Source organism: Oncorhynchus gorbuscha, unplaced genomic scaffold, assembly GCF_021184085.1.
Source record: "Oncorhynchus gorbuscha isolate QuinsamMale2020 ecotype Even-year unplaced genomic scaffold, OgorEven_v1.0 Un_scaffold_1712, whole genome shotgun sequence".
Taxonomy (NCBI): Eukaryota; Metazoa; Chordata; class Actinopteri; order Salmoniformes; family Salmonidae; genus Oncorhynchus; species Oncorhynchus gorbuscha.
Genome location: NW_025746409.1, coordinates 1 through 17,894, shown reverse-complemented (window position 1 = coordinate 17,894; position 17,894 = coordinate 1). Strand labels below are relative to the sequence as shown.

The 17,894-nt window shown below is 36.2% G+C and overlaps 1 protein-coding gene across 1 annotated transcript; it reads left to right on the top strand.

The window, feature by feature from the left end:
• The first annotated feature begins 220 nt into the window (after positions 1-220).
• LOC124023890 (zinc finger protein 2-like) lies at positions 221-17,461 on the top strand. Its single transcript, XM_046338053.1, has 4 exons — positions 221-821; positions 1,180-1,277; positions 1,408-1,585; positions 16,524-17,461. Exons 1-4 carry the CDS (start codon positions 599-601, stop codon positions 17,441-17,443), a joined length of 1,419 nt encoding a protein of 472 aa, XP_046194009.1. The 5' UTR covers positions 221-598; the 3' UTR covers positions 17,444-17,461.
• Positions 17,462-17,894: the final 433 nt, after the last annotated feature.

Genomic DNA, 17,894 nt, shown 5'->3' with positions numbered 1-17,894 from the left:
GGGAAGAGTACCGTCACATCTAGATAAAGATGAATGTGAAAAATTAAAAGAGCAAATGTGTATTAAAACACAACCCACTATTCCACTATTCATGGAAGTATTTATTCATCATCCACATATTCATTTTAAGCTTCTACGTCTGTGTACAGGAACGTATTATTTGTAAGACGTAAGAGAAAATATATCTGTTTATTGTTAAATTATTATGACGTTCTTTCCAATCCAAAAAGTGTAGTAACTATTGTTTCCAAACTGCGTTACCCACTCCAGCCAGCAGATGGCGATGAGCGTCTTTCAGTTGATGCTTCTTGCGTGACGTATAATGGACAGGACGGACGATTCTTCAGGAACAGGCGCCAACTCTTTCAACCACCTCGGTAGCTTGCTAGACAACATAAAACTGAAAGATTGACGCTTTAGACCATGTTAATGTACAGTAGCTAATCTCAGTGTTGTAAACGCAGTTCATTTGACGTATCAACTGGTTAACTTTAACCTAATTTGCTTGTTCAATTTGCTAAGTTGTTAAACACTGATACTAGCCGCTAATGCTACCTAGCACTAGGCTAGTCGCTAATGCTAACTAACATCCCTGACCATGAGCTCACTAAACTACTCCTCCCCTGCTAAAGAAGAGGAGGTCTGCTGGACGGAGAAAGAAGCTCTGGGACTGAACATTGTCGTGAAAGAAGAAGATGATGTTATTGAGGAAACAGAGGAAGAACATTTTAGAGAGGAAGAGGATGCTGTCGCAGTAGAGGTGAAGAAGGAAGACGTTTTGAGAGTGAAAGAGGAGGAGACAGAATATCAGATTAACACCAGTGAGTACTGTCTTAAACAGGGGCACAAACTATGCCGTTGTTGAACTAATGTGTGGTTTTAAAGGGGCATTCTACTGAAGTTCTACACTTGAATATGTTATTCAGTACTTTATAAATTATTAAAGGGTCAATCTGCCTTTGGTACATACATTTGGGGTCTTTTAAATTAGATTTGTTAAATTCTCCACGTGTTCTACATTAAAGTGCATCTCATCAAAAGGCACCCATTTTTGTGGAACTACCCTTTAACATTTGCATTTTAGGGCCTGTTTAGAGAGACTAATGCCTCGTCTAAGACCCTATGGTTTTAATAGACAGTCATAAATTCACTATCTGTTTGATGTTCTTGTTCACACAGGAGAGAGACATGACTATTATGGATCCTCTGGGGAGCCTCAAAAACATCCTGATGCTGACGAGGCAGAGAAGAGTCTCTCCAGATCAGAACACCAGATGGTACAGCTTGGTCTGGTCTAGCATACAGCTTGCTCTATCTGGGTCTGGGTTTCTGTAAGGCACTTTATGACAACAGTGACATCAGCATCCATAATGATATGTGTCTGTGTCTCCTCTTTATGGTTACCAGGACAACGCTAGCCCTTCCACCCTCCCGGAGTCCCCGTGTCGTGCCTCTCCCGGTAGCACCTTACTGCTGGGTATGAAGAGGTTGTCTGTGCTGCTGGTGGACTGCAGGAAAACAACAGGACTGGGTGGAACTGTGAGAGGAGGAGAAGAGAAGAAAGGATCAGATTTGACACATCAAAGTAAGTGCTGTAGTTTAGTTTGAGCAAATACAATAGATCTGCCCACCGGTATCTGTTACCAGGACAACCAGCAGAGTTCTGTTAGTTGACAGGAAGATGGACTGGTATCTGTTACCAGGACAACCAGCAGAGTTCTGTTAGTTGACAGGAAGATAGACTGGTGGATATGGATGTTATGAATATCATAGCACTGAAAAAGGATTCTGCCAATGAACAGAGAGAAACCAATAGACAATATAAAACCTTGATGAAAGTTAGATTTAGAGAGAAAAAAACAGTATAGATGTTACATTGTCTGTCCCAGTCACCCCCCTATCTTTACTAGACTGTAGAACATACAAACTAAACTCCAGACACTTCAATGTGGTCTGTATTGCTTCATTAACAGCTGATCTACAGGACTTGTTAAACTGGCAAATATATATTTTAAAACAAGCTTATTTTTTTGTCTTTGCCTCCATCTCTGTAATGGACAAAATTCATTTAATTTCCTACTTTATCAGGTCAAATGAAGCCTGAACTCCAACATACAGACCTTAACAGAACATGGTTGAATATATATATACTATATAGACCTTAAAGAACATGGTTTAATATATATATACTATATAGACCTTAAAGAACATGGTTTAATATATATATACTATATAGACCTTAAAGAACATGGTTTAATATATATATATACTATATAGACCTTAAAGAACATGGTTTAATATATATATACTATACAGACCTTAACAGAACATGGTTTAATATATATACTATATAGACCTTAATGAACATGGTTTAATATATATACTATATAGACCTTAAAGAACATGGTTTAATATATATATACTATATAGACCTTAAAGAACACGGTTTAATATATATATACTATATAGACCTTAAAGAACATGGTTTAATATATATATATACTATATAGACCTTAAAGAACATGGTTTAATATATATATATATATACTATATAGACCTTAAAGAACATGGTTTAATATATATATACTATATAGACCTTAAAGAACATGGTTTAATATATATATATACTATATAGACCTTAAAGAACATGGTTTAATATATATATACTATATAGACCTTAAAGAACATGGTTTAATATATATATACTATATAGACCTTAAAGAATATGGTTTAATATATATATACTATACAGACCTTAAAGAACATGGTTTAATATATATATACTATACAGACCTTAAAGAACATGGTTTAATATATATATATACTATATAGACCTTAAAGAACATGGTTTAATATATATATATACTATACAGACCTTAAAGAACATGGTTTAATATATATATATACTATACAGACCTTAAAGAACATGGTTTAATATATATATATATATACTATACAGACCTTAAAGAACATGGTTTAATATATATATATACTATACAGACCTTAAAGAACATGGTTTAATATATATACTATATAGACCTTAAAGAACATGGTTTAATATATATATACTATATAGACCTTAAAGAACATGGTTTAATATATATATATATACTATACAGACCTTAAAGAACATGGTTTAATATATATATATACTATACAGACCTTAAAGAACATGGTTTAATATATATATACTATATAGACCTTAAAGAACATGGTTTAATATATATATACTATATAGACCTTAATGAACATGGTTTCATTTGGAAATTATTAACTTTATTGATTTCATGTGTAACTGACTCCCGTGTGCTGCTAACAGTTTAGTTTCCTCCTCTGTCCCCATACTGGACTCAAACTAGTGATCCTCTACTTCTCAACACACGTGACCGTCCTCCTTGATAATGAACTCTATACAGAGTGCTAGAGCCACACACTCACTACAGCACAATAAGGGGTCTGTGTATTTAACAGATGCTGAGATCAGAAACAAATCAGTCCCTTTGTTGCTCTGTTTCAGAGCTGCTTTCTGAGGAAGGGAAGCCTTTTCAACTCTAAAGGTGTATTTGGCCATTTAGGCTGCAACAACGATACAGTGGAACCCCCTGATCTGTTGTTTTATGAAGGGTCACCTCCCGGTACCCAAACAGCTCGTCCCATCCTGGGATTTTTATGTTTTGCTTGAGGCCATTTCTGCTGTTGGAGCCGTTAGGTTACAACCTTATTCTATAAACACAATACCCCATACTGACCTTATTCTATAAACACAATACCCCACACTGACCTTATTCTATAAACACAATACCCCATACTGACCTTATTCTATAAACACAATACCCCATACTGACCTTATTCTATAAACACAATACCCCATACTGACCTTATTCTATAAACACAATACCCCACACTGACCTTATTCTATAAACACAATACCCCATACTGACCTTATTCTATAAACACAATACCCCATACTGACCTTATTCTATAAACACAATACCCCATACTGACCTTATTCTATAAACACAATACCCCATACTGACCTTATTCTATAAACACAATACCCCACACTGACCTTATTCTATAAACACAATACCCCATACTGACCTTATTCTATAAACACAATACCCCATACTGACCTTATTCTATAAACACAATACCCCATACTGACCTTATTCTATAAACACAATACCCCATACTGACCTTATTCTATAAACACAATACTGACCTTATTCTATAAACACCATACTGACCTTATTCTATAAACACAATACCCCAACCTTATTCTATAAACACAATACCCCATACTGATCTTATTCTATAAACACAATACCCCACACTGACCTTATTCTATAAACACAATACCCCATACTGACCTTATTCTATAAACACAATACCCCATACTGACCTTATTCTATAAACACAATACCCCATACTGACCTTATTCTATAAACACAATACCCCATACTGACCTTATTCTATAAACACAATACCCCATACTGACCTTATTCTATAAAACCCATACTGACCTTATTCTATAAACACAATACCCCATACTGACCTTATTCTATAAACACAATACCCCACACTGACCTTATTCTATAAACACAATACCCCACACTGACCTTATTCTATAAACACAATACCCCACACTGACCTTATTCTATAAACACAATACCCCATACTGACCTTATTCTATAAACACAATACCCCATACTGACCTTATTCTATAAACACAATACCCCATACTGACCTTATTCTATAAACACAATACCCCACACTGACCTTATTCTATAAACACAATACCCCACACTGACCTTATTCTATAAACACAATACCCCCACTGACCTTATTCTATAAACACAATACCCCACACTGACCTTATTCTATAAACACAATACCCCATACTGACCTTATTCTATAAACACAATACCCCATACTGACCTTATTCTATAAACACAATACCCCATACTGACCTTATTCTATAAACACAATACCCCATACTGACCTTATTCTATAAACACAATACCCCATACTGACCTTATTCTATAAACACAATACCCCATACTGACCTTATTCTATAAACACAATACCCCATACTGACCTTATTCTATAAACACAATACCCCATACTGACCTTATTCTATAAACACAATACCCCAAACTGACCTTATTCTATAAACACAATACCCCACACTGACCTTATTCTATAAACACAATACCCCACACTGACCTTATTCTATAAACACAATAAACTGACCTTATTCTATAAACACAATACCCCACACTGACCTTATTCTATAAACACAATACCCCACACTGACCTTATTCTATAAACACAATACCCCACACTGACCTTATTCTATAAACACAATACCCCATACTGACCTTATTCTATAAACACAATACCCCATACTGACCTTATTCTATAAACACAATACCCCATACTGACCTTATTCTATAAACACAATACCCCATACTGACCTTATTCTATAAACACAATACCCCATACTGACCTTATTCTATAAACACAATACCCCATACTGACCTTATTCTATAAACACAATACCCCATACTGACCTTATTCTATAAACACAATACCCCATACTGACCTTATTCTATAAACACAATACCCCAACTGACCTTATTCTATAAACACAATACTGACCTTATTCTATAAACACAATACCCCACACTGACCTTATTCTATAAACACAATACCCCACACTGACCTTATTCTATAAACACAATACCCCACACTGACCTTATTCTATAAACACAATACCCCACACTGACCTTATTCTATAAACACAATACCCCATACTGACCTTATTCTATAAAACACCCCATACTGACCTTATTCTATAAACACACCCCATACTGACCTTATTCTATAAACACAATACCCCACACTGACCTTATTCTATAAACACAATACCCCATACTGACCTTATTCTATAAACACAATACCCCATACTGACCTTATTCTATAAACACAATACCCCATACTGACCTTATTCTATAAACACAATACCCCATACTGACCTTATTCTATAAACACAATACCCCATACTGACCTCATTCTATAAACACAATACCCCATACTGACCTTATTCTATAAACACAATACCCCATACTGACCTTATTCTATAAACACAATACCCCATACTGACCTTATTCTATAAACACAATACCCCATACTGACCTTATTCTATAAACACAATACCCCACACTGACCTTATTCTATAAACACAATACCCCACACTGACCTTATTCTATAAACACAATACCCCACACTGACCTTATTCTATAAACACAATAAACACAATACCCCACACTGACCTTATTCTATAAACACAATACCCCACACTGACCTTATTCTATAAACACAATACCCCACACTGACCTTATTCTATAAACACAATACCCCATACTGACCTTATTCTATAAACACAATACCCCATACTGACCTTATTCTATAAACACAATACCCCACACTGACCTTATTCTATAAACACAATACCCCACACTGACCTTATTCTATAAACACAATACCCCACACTGACCTTATTCTATAAACACAATACCCCACACTGACCTTATTCTATAAACACAATACCCCATACTGACCTTATTCTATAAACACAATACCCCACACTGACCTTATTCTATAAACACAATACCCCACACTGACCTTATTCTATAAACACAATACCCCATACTGACCTTATTCTATAAACACAATACCCCATACTGACCTTATTCTATAAACACAATACCCCATACTGACCTTATTCTATAAACACAATACCCCATACTGACCTTATTCTATAAACACAATACCCCATACTGACCTTATTCTATAAACACAATACCCCATACTGACCTTATTCTATAAACACAATACCCCACACTGACCTTATTCTATAAACACAATACCCCACACTGACCTTATTCTATAAACACAATACCCCACACTGACCTTATTCTATAAACACAATACCCCATACTGACCTTATTCTATAAACACAATACCCCATACTGACCTTATTCTATAAACACAATACCCCACACTGACCTTATTCTATAAACACAATACCCCACACTGACCTTATTCTATAAACACAATACCCCACACTGACCTTATTCTATAAACACAATACCCCACACTGACCTTATTCTATAAACACAATACCCCACACTGACCTTATTCTATAAACACAATACCCCACACTGACCTTATTCTATAAACACAATACCCCACACTGACCTTATTCTATAAACACAATACCCCATACTGACCTTATTCTATAAACACAATACCCCATACTGACCTTATTCTATAAACACAATACCCCATACTGACCTTATTCTATAAACACAATACCCCATACTGACCTTATTCTATAAACACAATACCCCATACTGACCTTATTCTATAAACACAATACCCCATACCGACCTTATTCTATAAACACAATACCCCATACCGACCTTATTCTATAAACACAATACCCCACACTGACCTTATTCTATAAACACAATACCCCACACTGACCTTATTCTATAAACACAATACCCCACACTGACCTTATTCTATAAACACAATACCCCACACTGACCTTATTCTATAAACACAATACCCCACACTGACCTTATTCTATAAACACAATACCCCACACTGACCTTATTCTATAAACACAATACCCCACACTGACCTTATTCTATAAACACAATACCCCATACTGACCTTATTCTATAAACACAATACCCCACACTGACCTTATTCTATAAACACAATACCCCATACTGACCTTATTCTATAAACACAATACCCCATACTGACCTTATTCTATAAACACAATACCCCATACTGACCTTATTCTATAAACACAATACTGACCTTATTCTATAAACACAATACCCCATACTGACCTTATTCTATAAACACATACTGACCTTATTCTATAAACACAATACCCCATACTGACCTTATTCTATAAACACAATACCCCATACTGACCTTATTCTATAAACACTATAAACACAATACCCCATACTGACCTTATTCTATAAACACAATACCCCACACTGACCTTATTCTATAAACACAATACCCCATACTGACCTTATTCTATAAACACACAACTGACCTTATTCTATAAACACAATACCCCATACTGACCTTATTCTATAAACACAATACCCCACACTGACCTTATTCTATAAACACAATACCCCATACTGACCTTATTCTATAAACACAATACCCCATACTGACCTTATTCTATAAACACAATACCCCATACTGACCTTATTCTATAAACACTGACCTTATTCTATAAACACAATACCCCATACTGACCTTATTCTATAAACACAATACCCCATACTGACCTTATTCTATAAACACAATACTGACCTTATTCTATAAACACAATACCCCATACTGACCTTATTCTATAAACACAATACCCCACACTGACCTTATTCTATAAACACAATACCCCATACTGACCTTATTCTATAAACACAATACCCCATACTGACCTTATTCTATAAACACAATACCCCATACTGACCTTATTCTATAAACACAATACCCCATACTGACCTTATTCTATAAACACAATACCCCATACTGACCTTATTCTATAAACACAATACCCCATACTGACCTTATTCTATAAACACAATACCCCATACCGACCTTATTCTATAAACACAATACCCCATACTGACCTTATTCTATAAACACAATACCCCATACTGACCTTATTCTATAAACACAATACCCCATACTGACCTTATTCTATAAACACAATACCCCATACTGACCTTATTCTATAAACACAATACCCCATACTGACCTTATTCTATAAACACAATACCCCATACTGACCTTATTCTATAAACACAATACCCCATACTGACCTTATTCTATAAACACAATACCCCATACTGACCTTATTCTATAAACACAATACCCCATACTGACCTTATTCTATAAACACAATACCCCACACTGACCTTATTCTATAAACACAATACCCCACACTGACCTTATTCTATAAACACAATACCCCATACTGACCTTATTCTATAAACACAATACCCCATACTGACCTTATTCTATAAACACAATACCCCACACTGACCTTATTCTATAAACACAATACCCCACACTGACCTTATTCTATAAACACAATACCCCACACTGACCTTATTCTATAAACACAATACCCCACACTGACCTTATTCTATAAACACAATACCCCATACTGACCTTATTCTATAAACACAATACCCCATACTGACCTTATTCTATAAACACAATACCCCATACTGACCTTATTCTATAAACACAATACCCCATACTGACCTTATTCTATAAACACAATACCCCATACTGACCTTATTCTATAAACACAATACCCCATACTGACCTTATTCTATAAACACAATACCCCATACTGACCTTATTCTATAAACACAATACCCCACACTGACCTTATTCTATAAACACAATACCCCACACTGACCTTATTCTATAAACACAATACCCCACACTGACCTTATTCTATAAACACAATACCCCACACTGACCTTATTCTATAAACACAATACCCCATACTGACCTTATTCTATAAACACAATACCCCACACTGACCTTATTCTATAAACACAATACCCCACACTGACCTTATTCTATAAACACAATACCCCACACTGACCTTATTCTATAAACACAATACCCCACACTGACCTTATTCTATAAACACAATACCCCACACTGACCTTATTCTATAAACACAATACCCCACACTGACCTTATTCTATAAACACAATACCCCACACTGACCTTATTCTATAAACACAATACCCCACACTGACCTTATTCTATAAACACAATACCCCATACTGACCTTATTCTATAAACACAATACCCCATACTGACCTTATTCTATAAACACAATACCCCATACTGACCTTATTCTATAAACACAATACCCCATACTGACCTTATTCTATAAACACAATACCCCATACTGACCTTATTCTATAAACACAATACCCCATACCGACCTTATTCTATAAACACAATACCCCATATTGACCTTATTCTATAAACACAATACCCCACACTGACCTTATTCTATAAACACAATACCCCACACTGACCTTATTCTATAAACACAATACCCCACACTGACCTTATTCTATAAACACAATACCCCACACTGACCTTATTCTATAAACACAATACCCCACACTGACCTTATTCTATAAACACAATACCCCACACTGACCTTATTCTATAAACACAATACCCCACACTGACCTTATTCTATAAACACAATACCCCACACTGACCTTATTCTATTAACACAATACCCCACACTGACCTTATTCTATAAACACAATACCCCATACTGACCTTATTCTAAAAACACAATACCCCATACTGACCTTATTCTATAAACACAATACTGACCTTATTCTATAAACACAATACAATACTGACCTTATTCTATAAACACAATACTGACCTTATTCTATAAACACAATACCCCATACTGACCTTATTCTAAAAACACAATACCCCATACTGACCTTATTCTATAAACACAATACTGACCTTATTCTATAAACACAATACCCCATACTGACCTTATTCTATAAACACAATACCCCATACTGACCTTATTCTATAAACACAATACCCCATACTGACCTTATTCTATAAACACAATACCCCATACTGACCTTATTCTATAAACACAATACCCCATACTGACCTTATTCTATAAACACAATACCCCATACTGACCTTATTCTATAAACACAATACCCCATACTGACCTTATTCTATAAACACAATACCTTATTCTATAAACACAATACCCCATACTGACCTTATTCTATAAACACAATACTGACCTTATTCTATAAACACAATACCCCCACTGACCTTATTCTATAAACACAATACCCCACACTGACCTTATTCTATAAACACAATACCCCATACTGACCTTATTCTATAAACACAATACCCCATACTGACCTTATTCTATAAACACAATACCCCATACTGACCTTATTCTATAAACACAATACCCCATACTGACCTTATTCTATAAACACAATACCCCATACTGACCTTATTCTATAAACACAATACTGACCTTATTCTATAAACACAATACCCCATACTGACCTTATTCTATAAACACAATACTGACCTTATTCTATAAACACAATACCCCATACTGACCTTATTCTAAAAACACAATACCCCATACTGACCTTATTCTATAAACACAATACTGACCTTATTCTATAAACACAATACCCCATACTGACCTTATTCTATAAACACAATACCCCACACTGACCTTATTCTATAAACACAATACCCCATACTGACCTTATTCTATAAACACAATACCCCATACTGACCTTATTCTATAAACACAATACCCCATACTGACCTTATTCTATAAACACAATACCCCATACTGACCTTATTCTATAAACACAATACCCCATACTGACCTTATTCTATAAACACAATACCCCATACTGACCTTATTCTATAAACACAATACCCCATACTGACCTTATTCTATAAACACAATACCCCATACCGACCTTATTCTATAAACACAATACCCCATACTGACCTTATTCTATAAACACAATACCCCATACTGACCTTATTCTATAAACACAATACCCCACACTGACCTTATTCTATAAACACAATACCCCACACTGACCTTATTCTATAAACACAATACCCCACACTGACCTTATTCTATAAACACAATACCCCACACTGACCTTATTCTATAAACACAATACCCCACACTGACCTTATTCTATAAACACAATACCCCACACTGACCTTATTCTATAAACACAATACCCCACACTGACCTTATTCTATAAACACAATACCTTATTCTATAAACACAATACCCCACTGACCTTATTCTATAAACACAATACCCCACACTGACCTTATTCTATAAACACAATACCCCACACTGACCTTATTCTATAAACACAATACCCCATACTGACCTTATTCTATAAACACAATACCCCATACTGACCTTATTCTATAAACACAATACCCCATACTGACCTTATTCTATAAACACAATACCCCATACTGACCTCATTCTATAAACACAATACCCCATACCGACCTTATTCTATAAACACAATACCCCATACTGACCTTATTCTATAAACACAATACCCCATACTGACCTTATTCTATAAACACAATACCCCATACTGACCTTATTCTATAAACACAATACCCCACACTGACCTTATTCTATAAACACAATACCCCACACTGACCTTATTCTATAAACACACCCCACTGACCTTATTCTATAAACACAATACCCCATACTGACCTTATTCTATAAACACAATACCCCATACTGACCTTATTCTATAAACACAATACCCCATACTGACCTCATTCTATAAACACAATACCCCATACTGACCTTATTCTATAAACACAATATTCTATAAACACAATACTGACCTTATTCTATAAACACACACACTGACCTTATTCTATAAACACAATACACTGACCTTATTCTATAAACACAATACCCCATACTGACCTTATTCTATAAACACAATACCCCACACTGACCTTATTCTATAAACACAATACCCCATACTGACCTTATTCTATAAACACAATACCCCATACTGACCTTATTCTATAAACACACATACTGACCTTATTCTATAAACACAATACCCCATACTGACCTTATTCTATAAACACAATACCCCATACTGACCTTATTCTATAAACACAATACCCCATACCGACCTTATTCTATAAACACAATACCCCATACTGACCTTATTCTATAAACACAATACCCCATACTGACCTTATTCTATAAACACAATACCCCATACTGACCTTATTCTATAAACACAATACCCCACACTGACCTTATTCTATAAACACAATACCCCACACTGACCTTATTCTATAAACACAATACCCCATACTGACCTTATTCTATAAACACAATACCCCATACTGACCTTATTCTATAAACACAATACCCCATACTGACCTCATTCTATAAACACAATACCCCATACTGACCTTATTCTATAAACACAATACCCCATGCTGACCTTATTCGATAAACACAATACCCCATACCGACCTTATTCTATAAACACAATACCCCATACCGACCTTATTCTATAAACACAATACCCCATACCGACCTTATTCTGTAAACACAATACCCCATACCGACCTTATTCTGTAAACACAATACCCCATACCGACCTTATTCTATAAACACAATACCCCACACTGACCTTATTCTATAAACACAATACCCCACACTGACCTTATTCTATAAACACAATACCCCACATGACCCATTCTATAAACACAATACCCCATACTGACCTCATTCTATAAACACAATACCCCATACTGACCTTATTCTATAAACACAATACCCCACACTGACCTTATTCTATAAACACAATACCCCACACTGACCTTATTCTATAAACACAATACCCCACACTGACCTTATTCTATAAACACAATACCCCACACTGACCTTATTCTATAAACACAATACCCCACACTGACCTTATTCTATAAACACACCCCATACTGACCTTATTCTATAAACACAATACCCCATACTGACCTTATTCTATAAACACAAACCCCACACTGACCTTATTCTATAAACACAATACCCCATACTGACCTTATTCTATAAACACAATACCCCACACTGACCTTATTCTATAAACACAATACCCCACACTGACCTTATTCTATAAACACAATACCCCACACTGACCTTATTCTATAAACACAATACCCCACACTGACCTTATTCTATAAACACAATACCCCATACTGACCTTATTCTATAAACACAATACCCCATACTGACCTTATTCTATAAACACAATACCCCATACCGACCTTATTCTATAAACACAATACCCCATACCGACCTTATTCTATAAACACAATACCCCACACTGACCTTATTCTATAAACACAATACTGACCTTATTCTATAAACACAATACCCCATACTGACCTTATTCTATAAACACAATACTGACCTTATTCTATAAACACAATACCCCATACTGACCTTATTCTATAAACACAATACCCCATACTGACCTTATTCTATAAACACAATAATACTGACCTTATTCTATAAACACAATACTGACCTTATTCTATAAACACAATACCCCATACTGACCTTATTCTATAAACACAATACCCCATACTGACCTTATTCTATAAACACAATACTGACCTTATTCTATAAACACAATACTGACCTTATTCTATAAACACAATACCCCATACTGACCTTATTCTATAAACACAATACTGACCTTATTCTATAAACACAATACCCCATACTGACCTTATTCTATAAACACAATACCCCATACTGACCTTATTCTATAAACACAATACCCCATATTGACCTTATTCTATTAACACAATACCCCATACTGACCTTATTCTATAAACACAATACCCCATACTGACCTTATTCTATAAACACAATACCCCATATTGACCTTATTCTATAAACACAATACCCCATACTGACCTTATTCTATAAACACAATACCCCATACCGACCTTATTCTATAAACACAATACCCCATACCGACCTTATTCTGTAAACACAATACCCCATACCGACCTTATTCTATAAACACAATACCCCATACCGACCTTATTCTATAAACACAATACCCCACACTGACCTTATTCTATAAACACAATACCCCACACTGACCTTATTCTATAAACACAATACCCCATACTGACCTCATTCTATAAACACAATACCCCACACTGACCTCATTCTATAAACACAATACCCCATACTGACCTTATTCTATAAACACAATACCCCACACTGACCTTATTCTATAAACACAATACCCCACACTGACCTTATTCTATAAACACAATACCCCACACTGACCTTATTCTATAAACACAATACCCCACACTGACCTTATTCTATAAACACAATACCCCATACTGACCTTATTCTATAAACACAATACCCCACACTGACCTTATTCTATAAACACAATACCCCACACTGACCTTATTCTATAAACACAATACCCCACACTGACCTTATTCTATAAACACAATACCCCACACTGACCTTATTCTATAAACACAATACCCCATACTGACCTTATTCTATAAACACAATACCCCATACTGACCTTATTCTATAAACACAATACCCCACACTGACCTCATTCTATAAACACAATACCCCATACCGACCTCATTCTATAAACACAATACCCCATACTGACCTTATTCTATAAACACAATACCCCACACTGACCTTATTCTATAAACACAATACCCCATACTGACCTTATTCTATAAACACAATACCCCATACCGACCTTATTCTATAAACACAATACCCCATACCGACCTTATTCTATAAACACAATACCCCACACTGACCTTATTCTATAAACACAATACTGACCTTATTCTATAAACACAATACCCCATACTGACCTTATTCTATAAACACAATACTGACCTTATTCTATAAACACAATACTGACCTTATTCTATAAACACAATACCCCATACTGACCTTATTCTATAAACACAATACCCCATACTGACCTTATTCTATAAACACAATACTGACCTTATTCTATAAACACAATACCCCATACTGACCTTATTCTATAAACACAATACTGACCTTATTCTATAAACACAATACTGACCTTATTCTATAAACACAATACCCCATACTGACCTTATTCTATAAACACAATACTGACCTTATTCTATAAACACAATACCCCATACTGACCTTATTCTATAAACACAATACTGACCTTATTCTATAAACACAATACCCCATACTGACCTTATTCTATAAACACAATACCCCATATTGACCTTATTCTATAACACAAACCCCATATGACCTTATTCTATAAACACAATACCCCATTGACCTTATTCTATAAACACAATACCCCATATTGACCTTATTCTATAAACACAATACCCCATATTGACCTTATTCTATAAACACAATACCCCATACTGACCTTATTCTATAAACACAATACCCCATACTGACCTGTGCCACAATTTTAGCAAACACAGAAGGGGGCCTTGGAGAACAAAAGTCGTCTGGCACACTGTTTAGAGTTTCAACAACATGAATATCCTAGTTCTAGCCTACAATCATCGATGTTACTACTAATGTGAAAACAAGAAAAATATGACTTTTCTTGCAAATTTTAAGACAATTGTCAAATAATGTTAACATTCATTACAGACGTCAATTGCTGTACAACGTCATAGCTACGCTGTTGGCATCACCTTTTACAGTGGACTTCTGCTGTTGTGGGCCTTTAATCATCTGTCTGACTTTGTTGTTCACACAGGAGAGATACGGGACTACTGCTGCTCTGACTGTGGGAAGAGATTCACCTCATCAGGCATTACAATTCATCAGAGAATACACACAGGAGAGAAATCTTATAGCTGTGATCAATGTGGGAAGAGTTTTTGTCGATCTGGAGAGCTGACAGTGCACCAGAGAACACACACAGGAGAGAAACCCTATAGCTGTGATCAATGTGGGAAGAGTTTTACAACATCTGGCTCTCTGACTCAACACCTGAGAACACACACAGGAGAGAAACCCTATAGCTGTGATCAATGTGGGAAGAGTTTTGTTCAATCTGACCAGCTGACACGACACCAGAGAACACACTCAGGAGAGAAACCCTATAGCTGTGATCAATGTGGGAAGAGGTTTGGTCGATCTTGCCATCTGACTCAACACCAGAGAATACACACAGGAGAGAAATCATATATCTGTGATCAATGTGGGAAGAGTTTTGGTCGATCTGGAGAGCTGACAGTTCACCAGAGAACACACACAGGAGAGAAACCCTCTAGCTGTGATCAATGTGGGAAGAGTTTTGGTCAATTTTACCAGCTGACACGACACCAGAGAACACACACAGGAGAGAAACCCTATAGCTGTGATCAATGTGGGAAGAGTTTTAGTCAATCTGGCCAGCTGACACGACACCAGAGAACACACACAGGAGAGAAACCCTATAGCTGTGGTCAATGTGGGAGGAGTTTTAGTCAATCTGGAGATCTGAGAGTGCACAAGAGAATACACACAGGAGAGAAACCTTATAGCTGTGGTCAATGTGGGAAGAGATTTGCTTCATCTGGCCATCTTGTATCACACCAGAGAACACACACAGGAGAGAAAACAGCAGGTTTGGGACAGGTAGCACATCCAGTGAACAGGTCAGGGTTCCATAGCCGCAGGGAGAACAGTTGAAACTGGAGCAGCAGCACGGCCAGGTGGACTGGGGACAGCAAGGAGTCATCATGCCAGGTAGTCCTGAGGCCTGGTCCTCCGAGAGAGAGAAAGAAAGAGAGAATTAGAGAGAGCATACTTAAATTCACACAGGACACCGGATAAGACAGGAGAAGTACTCCAGATTTATCAAACTGACCCAAGCCCCCTGACACATAAACTACTGCAGCATAAATACTGGAGGCTGAGACAGGAGGGGTCAGGAGACACTGTGGCCGATGATAGCCTCGGACAGGGCCAAACAGGAAAGATATAACCCCACCCATTTGCCAAAGCACAGCCCCCACACCGCTAGAGGGATATCTTCAACCACCAACTTACCATCCTGAGACAAGGCCGAGTAAAGCCCACAAAGATCTCCGCCACGGCACAACCCAAGGGGGAGCGCCAACCCAGACAGGAAGATCACGTC